The sequence below is a fragment of the Agrilus planipennis genome, unplaced genomic scaffold (assembly GCF_000699045.2).
Source record: "Agrilus planipennis isolate EAB-ADULT unplaced genomic scaffold, Apla_2.0 scaffold122, whole genome shotgun sequence".
NCBI lineage: Eukaryota > Metazoa > Arthropoda > Insecta > Coleoptera > Buprestidae > Agrilus > Agrilus planipennis.
In genome coordinates, this window is record NW_020438884.1 from 433,707 (window position 1) to 455,517 (window position 21,811).

At 33.6% G+C, this 21,811-nt stretch overlaps 1 protein-coding gene across 2 annotated transcripts in view; it reads right to left on the reverse strand.

Moving 5' to 3' along the window:
- Positions 1-21,811, reverse strand: part of LOC108736364 (putative uncharacterized protein DDB_G0291608) — a 315,598-nt gene that overhangs the window by 32,251 nt on the left and 261,536 nt on the right. Inside the window, exon 6 of one of the 2 annotated variants that reach the window (XM_025981600.1) lies at positions 3,811-4,200. The exons of the other annotated variant lie outside the window; for it this stretch is intronic. Coding sequence (XP_025837385.1) covers positions 4,171-4,200 — 30 coding nt within the window. The 3' untranslated portion in view covers positions 3,811-4,170. Of the gene's footprint in view, positions 1-3,810; positions 4,201-21,811 lie in introns of those variants that run through there. 2 annotated transcript variants of the gene reach the window in all.

The following is a 21,811-nucleotide window of genomic DNA, read 5'->3' on the forward strand; positions in this document are numbered from 1 at the left end:
AAAATAATTAATATAATATTTATACTCTGATCGACATTCAGGACGTGTTGTTTGTAAATATAAGTCACACAAATTCAACTTTTCTACCTGACCGCACCAATTTGTTACTTTCACGACACCTGCTACCAATAACGCGTAAATCATTATTATGGCGACGTTCTTATCGACTGGATGATTTACGGCCTTTTCGCTTGTTACTTCGTATATAGCACCGCTTTATTAGCTACTAAATTACGTACTAGTTGTTAGCCAATTGCCATCAAATCATTGTCCCTTTACAGTCAAGGGAAGTGGTCGATTCAACAAGTACGCAACGAAGCGAGCTTTTGGAAATCTCCCAACCAAATCGTAATTAATGGCGACTTAAAACTTGTATATTCCGTTTAATGATCACAAAATACACGTACCAACACCAACCGATCTTAAATCAACATTTTTTCTGTTGCTTTAAGAATTAGTAAAGAGTCATGTTTAATACCAATTGGGTACTTACTTTTAAAGCAAATGGTAATTATAATTATCCGTTATCCGTTTCTTGCCAATTTCTTATTGACTTCCATAGAGTCCTCTGTTCTCCTACTCTCTCTAATACCTCTTCATTTCTATTCTTCTCTATTCACGGGATCCTCACCTTTCGCCTATAACACCACATTTCGAACGCTTCTAACCTTTTCTTTTCCGCCGCGCTCCAGACCTACACCTTCAACAATCTTTTCCGAAGCGACTCGACCCTGCGCTATCCTCCTTTTTATATCACTACTGCTCCTTCCATCCTGAACTATGTGACTTCCTAGATATCGAAAATTAGTCACTTCTTCTAATTCTTTGTCTCCTCTCTTCATATTCGCTATCTCCCTACTTTTTCTTCCCTTGCATACCAGTACTTTTGTTTTACTTTTATTTATTTTCATACAATACTGTTTTGTCAGTATCACTTACATTTTATTTAAGGCTATCTGTAACTCATCTTGCTAAATGTTAATACTGTTATATCATCTGCCAATCTAAGTCTACTAATCTTTTGTCCCTTTATAGATATCTATCTGTACGGTTGTCCTGTCTTTAATGATGTTGATAAATTATTATTAATTATTATTAATTACGAATAATAATTTAATCTAGGTCTACATCTGTCAATTTTAACTCATGTTTGCTTCTAATATGTTTCTAACTAGCACTTAATGTGTCATGTCATGGGAAAAGGTGTCGTACCAACCCACCATTTTTTATTGACTCCCATGCGCCCTCTGTTCTCGTAGCGATCGTTTTAATACTTACTCATTTCTAATGCTTATAATATCTATAACGTTTTTACCATCCTCCTACAATACCGCATCCTTAACGTCACTTTCTTTCGATTCTTTTTCTTTTCCGTAGCGCTCACCGTCCGCGTTTCATACTCATACTACATGGTCGTGTTCAGAACATACAGTTTTAATAATCTTTACTCAACTTTGAAATTTTTTCAATTAATTTTAGTTAAATAAAATTGTAACGGCCTACCTAAAAAGCCTTTTGAATCGAAGATACATGGCATGCGGCTGCAACAAATGCATGTAGCATATACAGGACATATTTATAACAAATACATGTCAGTTAATTATGTATCAAATTAAGAACGGGCCTCTTTTCTTAATTGCACCACACAAAAATATGTTAGGAATTCTGTCGCGACCGAATGTCAAATTACATCTAAATATAAAATTACATTTTTTAATTACCGGTAATGGCCGAATCATTCATGGATGACGTTTGTTATGCCGCGTATGTATATATACTTGTAAGCGGATCAAAATACGAACTTTTTTGTAAACCAGTTCCCTCCGAGTGGCTCCCCATCGGGATTATGAAATATCGCAGGAATTGCAAGGATAACCCTAATTAAGAAATTAACATACATAGATGGTAAACGGGTTTATTGTGTATAATATTACGTTCCTTTATGCATGTATGCATCAGGTTTAATTGTTCTTATAGCAATTCTGTTTATGTAAGGTTAGCCACCTTGTTGCAACTAACTGCTAATTGCAGGTATTTTTCGTGCTCTCTTAATTGACATTGAAATTATTTATATCGAGTAAAAATAAACTAATGGATCGTGAAAATGCGGATGTCTTGTTCTTTTACCATAACGATTGCAGTGTTTATTAATGTTATCGTTTCGCGGATTGCTGCAATTACGAATACCCTCGACGTTTACGGAGCGTAAACATCGAGATTTTTTCTCATTAGAATTTCTTATCGGGGAAATATTCATAGAATCAGTTGCTTGATTTTCATATTTGTATTATCGAGCAATTGTCATGATGAAAGTGAAACAGTTTAATGCCGAATATTAATCCTTTTCGTGTTTAACTGGAGATACATGTTTTGGGTTTTCTATTTTACTGGTTTTGGACAATGGGTGAATGCCCTAGACAAAAATTTTCAGTCTCTCAGAGTCCTTCAGCGTCTCTGAGAGCGTCTCTCACAGTCTCTCAGTTATTGTCTAGGTGTTTTTATGGATCTCTCACAGTCTCTGTATGAGAGACTCGAAAGATAAAAATTATAAGATTCGAGACTGAATGAATAAAACTGAAAAATTGAGAGACTCGAGTCTCTCGTAGAAAGACTGGGATCTCTGAAATATGTTGAACTTAGACAATTTTAACCATGTCTATCGAAACACCACTTATTGAGAGATTCGAGTCTCTCGTTCAGAGACTGGATACGAAATGAGGATCTCTCTATGAGCGACTCTAGTCTCTCGTTCAGAGATTCGAGTCTCTCGTTCAGAGACTGGATACGAAATGAGGATCTCTCTATGACTCGAGTCTCTCTCTCTGAATAAATAAAACTGAAAAATTGAGATTAGAGTCTCTCGTAGAAAAACTGGGATCTCTGAAATATGTTGAACTTATGTAATATGAAACATTTCGATTCTCTCGTTTAGAGATTCGAGTCTCTCGTTTAGAGATTCGATTCTCCCGTTTAGAGATTCAAGTCTCTCGTTTAGAGACTGGATACGAAATGAGGATCTGTCTATGAGCGACTCGAGTCTCGTTCAGAGACGCTAAACAGTTTTTTTGACAGTCTCTCTCAGCGACACCAGAGAGACTCGATGAGAGATGGAGACTCGAGTCTCGCTTTTAGAAACTCTGAGAGACTGAACATTTTATCTCGGGTGGGTGGTATATCTAATAATTAATATATCGTTTAGGAATTTTTTATTTTGTAATTTTAGTATCTTCGTTATGCTCGAAACATATCTGAAGCACAGTGAATCATTTTGACATCAAGTTTGATTTATTAATGTTTCACAATAAGTGCAGCGAAGAATTATATGTCACCGGTACGATTTAATATCCTAATAAAGCTCTACAAGGGAAGAGAGAAGTTTCAACTTTGTATTTGAAAGTATTCAAGGCATAATAAAAAATAGTGACAAATGAACCAATGAAAGAATGTTGCCATCTCATTAGAGATTTCGAACCTGAAAGATTTGGGTGCATCAAATCAAACCTTCGGTAGCAAAAAAATACAATGAAGCTACAACCCGACAGTTAAATCGAATTTGTCACCTATTTTGAGTTGTATTCCGCCGTGAAATTTCGTATTTATTTCAATCAATTACCGAGTGTGGTGCACCCTTAAAAATAAAAGTGGTGCAGACGAAAACGGTAACGTGAAAGAGACGCAGCCTGTAGGTCGTGTGAATTTTTCGAAGTCGTTGCACTATTTATATTTTTTTTAGTAAAGCGTCTTCTAAAAAACCATTTACATCTACGTGTTTTATGGGTGGTTCACCAAAGCTGCGACCTGTCATTCATCGCCGTCCTAATTCACCCTGATTTGTTCAAACGCGTTCGCCACTCGGTTACTTACACCCTTTGGCAGACAAAACATCCTCTCTATAATGATTTTTAACATATTTACGTATACACTAGTGGCGAATTGAAAATCGAATGTGGGCATATTCTACTATATCAAAGGGCGGCTTTATCTTAATATAGGTAAATTCCTACAAATATACTTTGTTCAATAGATTTTGAGAAGTTAGTTAGTTTAAGCCAGTTTTCAGAGAAGTAGGTGATATTTCAGGTAAATGTTTTGCCTTACCTGTAGATATAAAATATAGCGCTCATCAGGTTGTTTCGATTCAAAACAGAAGCGAGATATCGACGTCAATTATTATGGACTAGATAGTGTACTTGTACCTACCTGAAACAAAAAGAGATAATTAGTAATTACCGAGATTTGTTAAAAGTTTATAAAATGTATTGATTGTTAATAAATCAACACCTTCACAGTAACGTTTCTTTTACTCTATAAGTATAGACTTTCAAATGTTGCCTAAAAATAAAATCAGTCAATGAAACATAAAAAAGAACCTTACAGCTTGTTTTATCTTAAAAAAGTTCAAAATTTTTCGTTGGGAAATTCCAAGAAAACCTGTTAATTAGGTATATATTTTTTGCGATAAATCTACAATCTCCAAATCAGTGGTTAAGTGACTATAAGGAGTTATTAAAGTCTGTAAAAGGCGCATTAAAATAAACGACGAAAATAATTTTTTCTTCCACCTTGAGAAAAGAGCATATATGAGACCTCCTCCGATCGCAGTCCTTACAAGTTTCAACCATTATTCCACGTGTTTTGTTTCGGATATCATATCCGTTTTGGTGTCTGGATGAAAGGGTTTGAAATGATCGGATCAACAAAGACGTACGCAAGCAGTAAAAAAGTGCCACCCCTTGCACGTGATACAGAATGGCTTCCTAAGATTAAACGCATCCGGTTCACATTCTTCATTTTTTAACTGTTACAGCAACAACGGCATCGAGAACAAATGCTTGTGTTATGACAGAACGCACCTTCGAATTTAACAACGACCATGTGTGTATGTATGTATGTATGTGATACCTTCGCGTTCATGTCGATGTGTACGTTTACAATGGGTTCACCCTTGTGACTATTGCAGTAACATTCTTCTTATTTAATGATCATTGAACGAACCCTAAATAGGTATTTATTTTATTTCAAGTTTTCGTTGAAATGAACAAGGACCAATTTTTTCAAATAGTATACTAATATTTAAAAATAATCCGCAACATAAAAGCTAATATATGTTTAGTTAAAACTTTGGGAAATAAGAAATAATATTGTTACTTACAGTACCTGCTGATGTAAGTTTCTGGTAAAATAAATTACAGTGTAAACTCTTTATAACGTTACTCGATTTAAAGACAAACTCCTTAAAACGTCGAACTTGCTTGACTTTGGTTGGTTTACATTGTTTTCTATACAATATTACACTTTATATAGCGTCACGCTCACTCTATTTAACGACAACAATGCGGCATTATAAATGATTTAGCAGTACTTTCTAAGTTGCCGAAATAGAAAAGAACTGCAGCTGTGTACGTTGTTGAAGAAGACGATCCTGTCGCTCCACCAAGCATCAAACAAGCACTTGATGCAGCGAAACTATTAAAAAAATACTTTTTATATAATCAAGTTGATCCAGCAGTATCTCAAGATATGACAATGACAAAATACAATTAAAATATTGGAGTAGCAAAAAACATCAGACGAAGATAATAGGCTATACGCAATGTATGAATAATAATGTTCGTGTGCAAAATGTGTACTATATTGGTTAATGCATATTATTATAGAATAGTAAAATAATATCTTTTATTTCTCTCCATTTAACGACCACTCTTTATAACGCCGAAAAATGTTCGGTCCCTTAAGTGCCGTTATATAGAGTTTACAGTGTATATGAAAATGTAAGGCTTCTAATACATTTTGGGTTTTTACATACAGACGAAAGTAATAAGAAAATTAAAATTGTTAAAAAAGCAAAACTTCATTAAGAATTTTAAGTTGGGTACCCAAAAGATCATAGTCGGCTCTATAACTGTCTGGTTAGAATTATATCTTTCAACAAACGTCTTTGGTTTCCTAAATTCCTGAGAAAGTTGAACTTTCATTAATGTCCCATGCTGACAACATGCTCAAATTCTATTTGTCTGCATACCTTTCTGTTACACATCAATTGGTGTAATGTTATTCCTTTTTCTTTATTAGTGTCCGCTGCAATTCCTGAAGGAAGAAAGTAAATGCGACAGTTTAATTGCGGACTTAGTCAATTTTGAGCGTCCGAACTATAGGTACACAGAAGACATATTAGATTGTTTCTCTTCTATGATTCTCTAGATTTACAACACATAAAAATCGCTTTAGTATGTATGTACGTATAGAACCTTGAGTATAATGTTGTTTTCTAGGAGTTGACGATTTGTTTCGCCAATAACTAACATCCAACTGTACCCATAAAAAAACTTAGACCCTTCGTGCTGGTTCATTTAAGTTAAAGTTTTAACGTTCTAATCTAGATATTTGTCTAATTTCTAAAAATTACCAGTTGTTATTTATTTGTTTATTTTTCATATTCTGTCATGTGTAACACATATTTTACCACCTTATTATTTCCTCATTTCGCATCCTGACAATGTCCTCGCACTTTTGAATTAATTTCTTTTTCATTCGAAACCCGGGCGCATAAATCGTTTACGAAAGTGGCTTGTGTTGAGTTGTGGCTAAAAAATTGATTTATCACCGACGTCATTATTTACTGTCTAGTTGTAGTCCAATTTTGTTTTTTATTTTCGCCTTAATCATTTATAAATGGAATGATAATAACGAATTATTATTAGCAGTTTCTTTTTTCCCACACAGCAGGCGGAGAGAGGAACAAATAAATAATGAAGAGACGATTTTTACGTACACTTTCGGTTCCACTTGAATGCCCGAATATTTTTACAGTCACAAATCTATCCGCAACTGTCCCAATCCACTTTAAAATCAAAAATAACTTTCAGCAACCGCACTAGAAATAAGCACTTCAAAAAGAAAGCAATTCTGTTTTGTCTTTACGTAGCAAGCTTTTTTTCTCACACATTTCCAAACAAATAAAGGTATTATCTATTCTTACTCACGGTTATTTAAACAAAACATTTCTGTTTTCTCAGATTTTAGCTCCCGACGGAAAAACAAAGAAATATTTTCAATTTGAAACCATTACATCTATCTATCTTAGGATCAATGTATCACAATTGTATTTTTAATTACTAATAATGGTTACTACGAAATATTAATGTGAAAATTCATTTTCAATTTTCCATCCACTACAAACTACCTCAAGTTAATGAGGGATATTTCTTTTTGTTGCTGTTGTTACAAAAATTTTCCCTCATTGGAAAATTGAAAATGTATTTTCACATTAATATATCACAATTGCAAAATTCATGCATCCTTTATGTTTAATAGTTTTCATTTGCCAGATTTTTGGCTTATCATAATTCGAGCTTTTTCCATTAAACGGAAAAGTAATTGACTAATCAAAGTTATCGATTAAAAAAATTGATCAAATTATAGGAATATGTAATAGCTTCAAGATAATCCATTTTCTGGATATGAATTTGAACGCAAACTTTCATGAAAATGTTTATTAATTTATTTTTTATAATGAATAATTAATTTTCCTAATAATCAATTTGATTAATTGATTAATTGACTATTCCGATTAATCGAAATAACGAAGTATTCAGATTAATCTAAATAACTGATTATTCCAATTAATCGAAAAGTAGATTGTAAAATTTAATAATGGCTTAAACCTAGTGTCAACATTACTATTTTAGCGAACAAAAAACAGATGAGCAATATTTTCGGCAATTGTTAATCTTGATCACGATCTCGATCATTCTTTCATGGGGTCTATTCATTTCGTTTGTGTAAGATATGCAAGTGCCGCTGAAAAGAGTTATTTCCAGCAAAAAGTTAAACGGCCGTCGGGACCGGCAATAAAACCAAATCCTTAATATATCGCAGCTCGTAAAACAAGTTCATCCAGAAAATTAGTAATAAAAGAAATAATGGCAATTTTCAACGCCTACTGCCAACACGCACAAGTAAGTGAGAGTAAAACCAATTCGCATTTTTAGTGGGTGCAGGTTCTTGCGGATGACGAGTAAAAATAATTCGGAAAAGAAAAGAAAACGAAACGGCTCGTTCTGGACTTCTTTCAAAATAGCCAGAATGTCTCCCAGCAGCGGCAGCTGGTGTAAAGGTACCTACAGCAGAACTGCCAAAAAAGTAGTCAAACATCCCTGACTCAAACCACCTAAACGCAAATAACTATGTATATGTATTAGTGAATTAATTTTTGAATTAATTTTACCTACTATAAATAACCTACTGGTGCGTAAAAGCAGGGGTCGGGTTCTATTCCCGACGATATCAGCAATAGTTTTTCCTCATTAATTTGAGGTTATCTCTAGCGGGTGCAATTAATTAAAAAATTAATTTATTGATACGTTGAACTAACCCTACAAAATTCAATGAAAATCCTTATAGCTTAGCATTAAAGTGGTGTTGCGTAAAATCAAGGCTTCGGGTTCGATTCCCGACGACACCAGCAATAGCTTTTTTTCATTAATTTGAGGTTATGTTAAATAACGCTACAAAATTCAAAATATCGCAACCTTATGTTTAGAAGTAAAAAAAATTCGAGTTATTAAGGAAAATTTCTGCTTTACCGTCAAACTTTTTAATGTTTGTTTCGAACTTCAGCAGTACATTATTGTTAATAGGTAGTACAATCTCAGATCACAATGTCAGATAATATCATTATCATTCTAACTCCACATGTTTTATATTGAGAGATAACTCACTTAAAGCTACACAAATAGTTTTGAAAGTTTTAATAACAAAATGGATTTCGGTCGATTGTACTAAAACTATTCTTTGAATCATTCTGATTAATACACTCTCAATGACCACAATAATCTCGAGTTTTTGACTCATGGCAGTTCAAAATAAGAATGTTTACATAGTAGTGATAAAAGTATGTAAATGAAGGTATCTCATTTTATATCACAGGTTACCTATCCCCAAACGACGACTGCTTGTATCTTTGAATCAACATTGTAAACGGTGCACATATGTACCTGCCTTTAAGAGAACTTTAGATCTTTGGAAGATGAGATCATGTGTTCTAAACGTCCATTTTTAACTACAGCAATTCCAACAGATGTGCGTATTCTGTTTATGCATTGTTGTAATTGAATTTACTTCCCGGCAAACAAACAGCGTATCGTTAAGATGGATGATACAATAGTCTCAAAGTGAACTCTCGGTTCACTTCACTTTTCAGTAAATTAACGACTCCGAACGAAAATAAAACAGTATTAAGTGCCTTAAAGTTTCCACAAATTGTTACTTTTATTAGCTGCACGGTAGCTTTTGCTTTATATACTCACCAGAACTTTGTAAGATGTTCAATAGCAATTACTGTTATGTATGTATGCGTTTGTAAGGCATGCATCTGAAGACCAAATAAATTACATTGCGCAAAAATTTATGAATTACGACGTTTTCATTATATTATACAAATATTTACAAGTAAAGATGTACAACTGATCAAATTTACTTTTAGAGTCACTCTTTCCAATCCTTGTAACAACCAACTTCAAGAAAAAAGGAGATTCCCAATTCGACTATATTTTTTTTGTGAGTAGGAATGTTAAACCATTTTTTCGCAAGTTCTGAACCGATTTTAATAATTCCTTTTTGTTATTAGAAAAGTTATATCTATAGGGCGGTTCCGTTTAAATTTGAAAAAAATGCAATCTCGACATTTCCGATTATTGAAGGTGCATGTTTGGAACACGGTGCTGTACGGGAGCGAAACATAGACACTGGGCGTGGCGGAAAAGAATAGATTGGAAGCGTTCGATATGTGGTGTTAGGGCGAATGATGAGGATACCGTGGATAGAGAAGGTTAAAAAGAAAAGGTATTAGAAAGAGCAAGAGAACAGAGGACTCAATGGAAGTCAACAGGCGAGATAGATCGGTAGGACACCTTCTCAGGCATGAAGATCTAGTCAGAGACATATTAGAGGCAGAAATAAGAATTAAGAGGAGTAGAGGTAGATCTAGATTAGATTACTGTTCGCAAATAGTTAAGGATATGAGTTGTTCTAGCTTTAGGGAAATGCGAAGGATAAGAAATAATGCAATTGCGTGTCCAACCAGTCTTAGGACTGACGACCTTATGATGATGGTAATGATGAGCTGCATTTTTCAGAAAAATTTTACTTAATACAGTAAAACCTCGATAAGATAAAGACCAAAGGAAACGTAAAATAATTTGAGTTATTGAGGTTTTTACTTACTAAGGGTTTAAGTTTGATCTTTAAAATTATGGATTTTCAGTGACTTAGCAAACTCTTCAGCTTTTTCCTTAAGTATAGGTCCACTAACACTGATGTTTTTACATATTTCTACACTGTCTAAACCATGTAAACATACATTTTCCTAAATTAAGAAATTAAGCAATTTTTTGTCTTTTACATAGACTTTCTCCCGATTCAATCCACTTTTCGCTGCTTACTGAGGTGCGACGCCCAAATTATTTGTTTAAGTTATAGAGGTTTTGGACTCCGAGGGGAAGGGAACACAAAATTTTATGAATTTAGATATAGAGGTTATTACGTTATCGAAGTTTAAGTTATCAAGGTTCCACTGTGTTTCAAATAAGGACTGTCACTTTGTACTTTTCATCTTCTATTTCATTTCGATATTCGATCTACATAAGTCCACCAAATGAGTTAATTACTTGTTCATCAACTTCTCTTTCACAAAAATAATTATCTCTTTAGTTTATTAAGAATTACTTGTATCTACATGTAATATGCACATGTGTCTATAGGTACTTACGCGCACCATACAGGCCAGAAAAAAACGAAGGACCTGCCAGCAAACACTCGTGCACCTATTCTAAAATGGAATCCGTGGATGATTTATTAAAATATATATGCATATCTTACTATAATCTGATGCAAAATCACGTGCACCTCTCGAAAATAACTAACTACCCGTATTTGAAACGATTTTACACACATACATTACACTCACATGCGCTACACGTCCTTCAATTCTTTTAATAACACATACACAGTGATAGAGAGTGGGTTGAATCAGGAGGACCAGCCGCTCGTCTCACTGATGTGGATGGCAATCCTATGAGACACTCGAAATCTCCATCACTAATTGAAATTTTTCCATTTACGTAGATATATTTATTAAAAAGTAACAAGTTCGGCAACAAGACAAGCACACCACACACACACATACATACACTCCATACAAATACACCTGTACAGATAATTATTATTCACATGTTAATATCATCGCAAGGAAAATAATTAGAAATCGCAATGTACGAAATAATTGCTACCACTCGCTTATGTAAGTGCTACTACTACCATCACACATCGCTCTTCAATATTCCTGTCACTTACGATTAATAAACCTAAATTATTAACACAGATTGACGTCATACTCCGACCCCCTAAAAACGCCCACGCAGCACGTATCCACAGGTATCTGGACACACCTACTCATATAAATACAAACTTACATACTCAAAGTGTGTACACCAGTCATATTTAATGGAAGCTTTTGTTTCAATTTAATCCTTAGTTTGAAACACGTAGTCACTAATGAAGAGAAGTGTGCCACGGTAGGTGTTACGTCATGGTGACCTTAGCATTATAATAATGCTGGAACTACCCCCATATAGTTAACCCATTTGTATGCTTGATACCTTAATCTATAGAAATAAAAATGAATCGGTAAATGTGTTGCTGAGCGCAGAACTCGAGAACGGCTGGATCAATTTCGATATATTCTTTTAAATATTCCTTGAAGTCCGAGAAAGATTCTTATGAAGAGAAAAATTGGAAAAATTTCGCAAAAAATCGTAAAAACCTCGCCTTTCTTTTCCTATATAAAGAACAGAGTAAATTAAAGCATCTGCCCTGCGGAGGTAGATCCGGACTACTAAGGATGTTAACATCACCCTAAGGGAAAAATTGGTGTCTGAAGCACTCATAGTCGAAAATCAGTTTGATATTAAATGCTTATATATACTCACAGCAAATGATAAGGATGCAACTATTGTTCCTATAAAAATATGTATACTACTTTGGGGGTTGTTTTCTATGAAATCAAGAAATAAAAATATTAAAACGTCCCCAATTCGGTAACTCGAATAAGTATGATTCTCGGTTTTTATTATCCTCTCTTCCTTTCTGAATGACTTCTTATATCGACAATTTCCGATTCCATAACAATAACAAATCAGCCACTGCCCTTAAGACTAAATATACCGTCATTCATAGTAATAACAACAACTGTTTTGCAGTGATACACTGACCTAGTACCAATGATAATTAGCAACTGATTGAATACGACGTTGCGTTGTCGTATTTACCAAGGTTGTGTTTTTCTCGAAAACGGTAAAAATTCACTTATTTTATAGTGCCTCATCACCTACTCCTACAAGCTTGGTTTATTTCAGTTACACCCTGTATAATCGGGCCACGCTGGTTCAAGATTCGCTGGGATTCAAGAACCGGATTATTATCCGATCTAGAAACCAAAATCTTAGGCTCTGCTAAGTATACGACTAAGGATTTTTATTAGTTGAGCATTGACTTATGTTTTGCCTACCTGTTGTCCTCTCATCTCTATCTTTAATACCCTCTTCATCCAACCCAATCTCACTTCACGGTAGGTACCGTTCCTACTTGATACTTGATATATAAGATACCAAAAACTGTTCCACCGATTCTTCCTTCTCTTAACATACACTGCTTAGTTTTTTGCTAATTTCTAACCAATACCAACTTGCTTGTTCTCATGTTCTTCACTTTTGAACATATTCTGGAAGTTCCGTATGTCTCCATCTTAAGTAATTTTTGCATATCTCGTTGTGCTTATTCTTTATTCCCTTATTTCTTTTCTTCTTCCACCTGCACTATTTTCTTCTTTTTCAACTCTTCTGTTGCTTTCGCCTATTTCTTCATTTATTCTTGATTCCTTTTGATATATCTTTTCTTATTTCTGCATATCAATCTTCTTTCCTTTCCCCATTTTATTCTTCCCCATCTTTTCTATCTATTATCTTCTTTTGTTCTTTTAAAATGACGATATCTTTTTCTTTTCTTATTTCTTCGTCATACTCAATCACCTTAAATAATCGGATATTATACGTATATATTAACTATGTTATACCAACACATAATAACGTTTGTCGTTGGCCGTTGTACAACTATTTTATCTATAAAAAGTATTGCTGCAGGGCCATAAAAACAATCTGGATATTGAATTAGTTCTTTTGTTCAAACATCAACCAATGGTCATGTTTGTTGTAGCTTCAGAGGCGTGTCGGCATCAAATACACACTAGCATTATTCTAACAGTATTCGCCTATTTACTTGGTGACATTCACGTAATGGCCATATCAATAAATTCATTGTACGATACGACATGAATAAAGCAGTCGAACAATGGTTACTATTGTAGGCGCCATCGTGCTTGTAGTACGTGATGATTACCAGGCAATTAGATATGAACAAACGGATTTAGATCGCTGTCGATACAGCTGCATACTGTACAGTTCGGAACAAAAGTATTAGAACAAAGCACTCATTTAACGTTGACGTGAATATGGTACTGATAATTTCTAATCAGAAATGAACAAAAAAGCGTGTTATTCAAGCAAGAACATTACAGGGCGTTATCGGTTGTTGTATAGGAATTCGCAAAGCAATATGGAATATTTTAAAGATGTTTGGGAGGTATGTCAAAATGCTACGAGACAAATAAAAATTTGGAAGAACGTTCCGCATTCAATTCTAAAACTCCTGTAAAAATTGCAAATCGATTCACTAAACCGTTAAAAAGTTATTGAAATTTTAAAGAATTGTAATTTTACACGTCGTTTTATGGAGGTTCGTTAACCGAACAGATTAAATTTATTTTTATTAACAGAAAAAAAGCTACCAGAACTTTTAAACTTTTATAATAAGTAACTTGAACTCTGGAGAATCACTTTAGCGTAAGGTTATTCAAATTCACTAAATGGTTATTGAGGAAAAAATGAAAAATTAGCTGAAAATCTCGTTTTTACTTGATAATATAATGATAATATTTATAATTGTCTGAAATAAATGCAATTTTAAAGTTTTAATTATTATTTAAACATATTAAAAAGTTTTACGCTCATTATTAATAGAGATTGAAACTAAATATTTTTTTGTTTCGAAGTTGAAATCACGGCATATTCACTGTCAAAAGTAAGTTAAAATTTTCCATATTATTGGTTATTTCTAATTTTATTCAAAATTTTTGGTCAAATTCCAAATTTTCTCTCAAACCGTATAGTTTTCTTTTAGTATAGATAGTATTTATTTACCTCATGATATGCTGCAAAACCTAATTAATCACGAATTTCTAATTTTATGTACTTTTATCTCCGACTGTACCTCCCAAACATCCTTAATGTAAAAAATGCCAGTGAAATGTTTAATATTGAATTTGAAGTATCGATATTTAATTTATCTACGTATGATACTAGAAGCGAGATAACAGGTACCTACAATAATTACTAACGTAATAAAACTAATACAATCTAGTAAAAAAAAGAAGAGCCTTAGGTATAGCTAGTTCAAAATTTCATGACCCTTCACATGTGCTAGAAGTCGATTTTATTGCATTACTTTTGCACAATACAAAAATGTTGATACGGTTGTTAACCATGTGCCTTGTTTTCCAACGAGACAAACTGTAAGCAGTGACGAAAAATGTTTATTATAAGATGTAGAAAGGTAAAAATCAAAATAATTCTGCTAACAGAAGTTTTTGAGTAATTTTGTGTTCCTGAAATTGGAATTGCTATAGGTTGTGCTCAACGAACTCTAAGGAGAGATATGTCTGATCCTTATACATAATCACAAGCAAATTAATTTATTTTTGTCTTAAATATAAGTAGGGCTATTTTTAGTTTTATTGACAAATTTTTACAAATCTACGCAAAAATTGAAAATTGTAATTTCAAAACGATTATTTTTAATGAGCCACTGATATTTCTTATACATGCACATGTTTTCATGTATGTTTATGCTCAACATTATATACCTATACATGCTAGAGGTAGTTAGGTATATGCTTATGCAAAATTTATTAGATAGGTTGTTGTATCTACGTCATCGCATTAAAAAGTGTAATGTCATATTACTTAAATGAAAACGACATTCGTCGATAATTGCATCTACAGTAATAATATTAAGACAATTAAGAGTGCAGTAAAGAATATAAAAGACCAATTTAACAGTATAAATAATTAAATTAACAAGGTAAGAAAACTTTCCGTTCAAAAAAAATATTCAAACTAAGCGAGTAAATATATACTTGTTCAATAAGTCAAGAAAAAGGGCGATAAAATATGAGAAAAAAAATTAGGAAAGAGGACAGTAATCTACTTAAAGAATAATTAAAGGTAAAAGTCAAGATACACTTAAATACAGAAAAAAAGGTAAAAAGGGAAAACGGCCAATAGCAGAATAATGGAAGACAGAGAGGAGGAACTACCTTCTAAAAAAGAAACGGACACCTGACTACTACAATCAACTTATAGAGACATATGGACAGAAGCAGAAAATATTGAAAAACAACAAAATACAAAGAAATGAAGCCAATGGATAAACCGGAATACTTGAAAGAGGGAAACAGAAACGAAACTGCAGATGTATGCAAGAATGCAAGATTCAGGTTAGAATCAGAAATGAAAACTTAAAGTACTGGCTGTCAGGAGAGGAAAGACTATGCAGAGTGTGTAAGAAAGAGGAGAAAACACTACAACATGTTCTAGAAAAAGGCGAGGACGCGGAAAAAGGGTAAGAAAGTTGGATACAGCAGATAAGAATGTGGAATATCGATTAGGAAAAGGAAGGAAAAAAGAGAGAAAAATCGAAGAGCACGATATTGGCATAGAAAAGAGAGAGAAGAAGAGCGAACGTACAACACAACACAACACACACATACATTCTGTTTTTTTAAGTTTTTTGTTCTTTGGTCATACTTGCTTCCAATTAGTTTAAGTTTTAGTTATGTTAGGTAGTCTAAACACTCTCTTATAGGTAATTACAAATAATATGATATATACATAATAAAATAAAGTTAGGTTAAGGTTATATAATGTAAAAAAGAACCATTATTAAGACTTTAATGCAAACGGTAGCATTTAACAGATAAAGTTTATTTAACTAATTTAATAAGCTTATATCTAATATTTTTCCAATTCTATTTTTGCTTTAATTTGTTATAAGACTGAAATAAAATTCATTCAGTTAATTCAGCAAATTCCAAACGACACTGAATAAAATGTATGATAACAATAAAGTTGAAACATGTATGAATTACATTATTTATAGAATTCAAACTTGCACATACATGACATTGTTGATTGACCTTGTTATCGACTATGCAAAATAATACAAATTGTATCCTCATTCGATAAGGAAACGTTCAAGGGAACCGCTTTGTTAAGGATGTTACATATTTATCGCTCGTTTGCAAAAATTGGTCACTTGTTTCATTCTCATTAAAGTCGTGTTAAGTTTTGTTTTATGCGATAACATTGTTCTTCATGTAACCTACATGGTTTTAAAGATACGCAATAAAAAAATATAAAGCGTTGTTGCTTATTATGAAACGGATAATAAAATCGTGTTTATGTAATATAATTTCTTATCAACTGATGCATTTTATTTCTCACTACAATGTTGTAGAAGATAATACTTTTAAGTAATTCATGTATTACAATTTTACTGATTACACACTGGTACACATCATTTCCCGACTAGAATTTTGAGGGGGCTGTAGGTAGGATCCCTAAGTGGGTAGCTCACTACCCTTGTGTGAGCTCCATGAAGTTGCCTCTGGGGGCAAGGAAGGGGCATATAACGTTCTGCCGCATTATTGCATCATCAGGAATGCCGCATGTGGCCCCGACTAGAATTTTGAGGGGGTGCAGGTAGCGTCTCTAGAAGTGGGTAGCCACGGGGAAAAATTACTGCTACCCCATTAAAAATTTTTGGAAAAATGAACTTTATTATTAATGAGATAAATACAAAATTAAATGAGAAATATATTTTACTAATGAGAAACTTCAATTTTACATATGTAGCAACGTTATAATACATATTATTTCTTTACTTTCGTCACTAACATTAAGATAAACCATTTTGTTCATCAACATCTATGATTTTACAAGTAGTAATATTTTCATTGTTTGCAGAAACTATAGGTACAATTCTAAATATTTAGCATTGCAAGGATACGTATAAAGGGATTTTCTTTTTCGTAGTAGTTTTCCACAAACTGCAATACAATTGATGTCTCCATTTTGAGGAATATATACATACATCACTTATTTGTAAAATTAGTTTGCTCTTAAGTAAGGTTGTGTTTTTGAGCCCTTTTGTAGTCAATAATACTTTAAATTGCAATCGTTTTAATGTTATTCGACTTGTTGCGTGTGATTTCAGTTGTTTTATAATAAAAATATCAGGAAGTACACTTGTTGGTTCGTTGCAAATGTAAAAGATTTCATTGAAACGACAACATAATTGGACAAGGAAATTATTATTATAAGTTTTTTCATTTTACCGAGCGTATTTTCAAACGGATTTGCCTCATCGAGCCCCCACAAGGTAGATTTAATTGTTAGTTTTACCCCTTAAGTCATATGAAAAACCCATAAGGCAATCCTCATTTTAGTATCACCACCTGTAGTGGTGGGATTTTCATGAGGAATCTAATGGATAATCCCTATATGGGCATGCTTTTCATTAGCCACATGAGGCCCGCATGCCCCTTAAATTCTATTCGGGTTAACACATAATTATTTATAAAAGTTAAAACAAGAATATGATTTTATGCCCAACTTCATACTTCTTATTCTTCTTTAATTACTTAAATTATCAGAATCATCACTCACTTTCAGTGTTCCATGTAGTCAAATCTGAATAAATACAAAGATGGCACCTGGTTTACATCAAATAAGAAACTGGTAATGATTTCGGAAGTGAACTGAATTGCTCATTCAGACATCTAGCAAGTTTAATGATCACAGTTAAGGATAATATCGAGCAGATAACGCTAAACTGGAAGAGGAATCAATGACGGTAAAGTTTGCTCTGCAATTGTAATTCACTTGATTAGTTTATTCCTCAATAATTTAAGAAAAGTTTTCGAACTCGAGGGTATAACTCTGCTGTCCTTATCAACAATCGCATTGGTAATGTGACAGTGTTCACTTGTTTTTATCTTACAACCGAGCCTTATCTACTTCCTTGTGCGTCCTCACTCTCCCATACATGCATCATCATCATGTATCAGATCACTGCGATACGTTTCGTCCGCGCTATGGCAGCACTCAGTTTCATTACGCGAAAGTGACTTGCATGTATAATTGTGTTAAATTGCCCGCACACTTAGATAAGCCTTAATTTAATAATGCAGGTAAAATAAGCCGCGTCATAGCGTTCAGGAAAATAGTGGCAGTGCCCTTTCAAACTAACCCCACCTTGGACCACTGTCTGTCTCTCGTTTCGACGTCGGCGGTTTTGTGAACTGCAACCATCATCACTAATGCATGTCGTTATCGTCAGGTCTTCCCCCGACTCTTGCCTAATGGAGCGTAAATGCTACGATAGATGGCGACGCATAAAATTTGTATGGTTAGTGAAAATTTTTTAGCATTCTGTTTCTGGTATTCTGGCTTTACTTATATAAATATATTACACTAAAAATATAGATTGACATTGGTTATATTATATAAAAACTTCCTATGTAGGCACTTTGTTAAAAATAATGAAAATTCTGTTTACCTTTTTTTAAAATTGAATACACTAACTAAAATACGAATTGTGGATTCATGTATCTTATAGACCGGATATATATTAATCCACATCTTAGTTCTTGTGTGAAATGCTCCCGTGGATAAAACCACAATAGTTCATGCAGGATTTCAAAGAAACATTTGTAGAATAAAATAATTTGAAGTGGTCTGTATTCTGTCGAAACTACCAGACGCGGATCGCGACTTCGATCTTTTTGGATCTCATCAGCGCCTACCTGCTGTCTTAACAGCGCGTTTTAGAAAATACCACAAATGACGCGGTAAACGCCATCTGTAGTACGATTTTACATTTTAGGATTTCGTATGTTCCAACAAGGTCCATTTAAATATATGGATATCTAATTGCTGAAACGAATCCTGGCGTAGCTTACCTGAACGTGATAGGCACGTTACCATAATCGAATAAAATAATTCGAAGTGGTCTGTATTCTGTCGAAACTGCCAGACGCGCTGATGAGATCCAAATCTCGATCGCGATCATTTGTTATAATTCACTAGTTCGCTGTGATAATTAAGAACAAGATATATGTAACATGTTTGCGCGTTAAAAGATGTTATAGTATTTTCTAACAGGTAGATATTTTGAAAAAAAAATTGACTGCAAGATTTGAAAAGCTACCGTAAAACTTTACCCATCCTGTTACCTTCTAAACGTCAAACAAATCAGTGTGCTATGTCAATGGAATAGGAGAGGGCGCCTTTCAGCTCTCATATTTATTTTAGTGTTAATTGAACGAAGGTAAGTTTGTTATCGTTACCCCTAACACGCTTCATTTTCGCCTTCATTATCCTTCAAAAGATAACCGCCTGCTTTCTGTTTCTCCAGAGCGTTTGTATCCAAGAAATTTGACAACTCATCTAATGCATAATTCCTCCGTTTCTGTAATCAGTTAAAGTTCAGTGTTCTGTGTGTATTTTCCCAAATTAGCTCAGTCAGTATTCACTCTAATGAGTATGTATTAGGTAGGAGATCAGAAGACTGAGGCTTAAAATTCTCTACCAAACAAAGAAAACAGAAGAGTGCTGCTTAATGGCAAAAAGTAGTAAATCCTATAATTTTTTTCTCTGATATCTAGGTCAGAAAAATCGATAGAGACGTACAGTTATAGATTTGAGAGGTAGCGGTATAAGTAAATAAGAAACTGGATAAAGATTAGAAGTGAAGTGGTATTAGAAGAAGTGGCAGAACATACAGTTATGGAAATCAATAAATACAAGCGATTAAGACATGGTTCTACAGAAGAATGCAGAAAATATCGTGGATATAGAAATTAAGAGGTAGTGGAAAAGGGAGGAGAACAGAGAGCATTATGGAAATCGATAAGGAAATGGAGAGATAGGTGTTTGAGGTGTGGTATTGTAGGTGAATGATGAAAATGGTTAGTAAACATTAGAACATGGGAAGGTATTCGGAAAACTACAAGAACAAAGGGCGTCAATATGGAAGTCAATAGGGAAAAGCAATGAAAGGTGTTTGAAACGTGGTGTTGTATAGGAGAATGCTGAAGATACCGTGGATAGAAATGAGGAAGTATTGGAAAAAGGAGGAGCATTATGGAAATTAATAAGGAAAAGAAGAGATAGTGGTTTGACATTTCATAATATAGTTGAATGATGAAAATGGATAGTGAACATTAAAATATGGGGAGGTATTAGGAAATGTAGAACAGAGGAGTCGATATGGAAATCAATAGGGAAAAACAAATTGATAGACGTTTGAGTAATGTTATAGGAAAATGTTGAAAATGCCATGGGAAGTGGATGAATGGAAAAGGTTCCAGCTCACATGGAAGACATTGGAAAAAGTTGGAATTTAAATTACATTATGGAATAATAAGAACCATCTGGGATATGAAGAGCTTTGTTAAAAATACATTAGAAGCGCGAACAGGAAGACCTAGATTAATATTACTATTCGCAAATATGTAGTTAGAAATGTGAGTTTCGGGAAAACCTCACCTATTTCCTATTCGGTTGGTTCTTCCAGACTTATGTATATCGATAACGCAACACATTCTCTCAATAATTTTCAAGGTGAATGCAAAATCCTAGATAATAATGGTTTTCTTAGCAACGACAGTTATAGTATCTGTACTTATTTTATAATAAGAAGATTAAATAGCACATTGCTGTCAGGGGTTCACTATCAGTTTGCCATATCTAAACATGATTTATATAATCACTTTCTTTTGATTCTGTACAAACGTTGTACGTTGCACGCCAAATTAATATTATGCAACTAGTTAAATTGGATCGTGATTTCGATGAAGAATAAAAATTCACTGTTTTATTTTAAACATTTAATTGAACTTCTATTCTAATCACTAAAAACTAAACTTCAACGTCTAAATTATAACTATCAAATTCGTCCAACAAAGAAAACTATTTTTGGGTGGTTACTGGAACAAAACTTACTTGTTTGAGAGATGAAATCTGAATGTCTGAATCTTAATGTACTATGCAACTATATCTACAAACAGGTAAATTGGTGAATATTATTTTAGCGGGGGTGAATAACTAGAAACTGAATATAACACAGAATATGGAAAGCCCTATCATTAAATGTGAGCACAATCGCCATACAACATTTCTTTCCAGTTTATAAGGGTTCTGTGAATACCCAGGTAAAATGTAAACTGGTCCTGTTGTTACTAACTTAGACACTATTTAAAATTGCAAATATGAATTTAAATTAAAAATATTTGAAGTACAAAAAAAAGAAAAACTTAGGACGTAACAACGAACCCACGATTATAACCTACGAGGGTGGATTGATAAGTTTCCGGCCTGACCAAGAAAAACAAGGTTTTTAAAAATTTTTTTTTTTATTTCTCAACATAATCTCCTCCAAGGCTGATACATTTCTCATAGCGGTGTTCCAGTCTATTAATGCCATCTCTATAGACTGATTCGTCAAGCTCCTCAAAATAACCATTTACAGCTTCGATTACTTCTTCATTGTCCGCAAATCTCTTACCGCCAAGCCATTT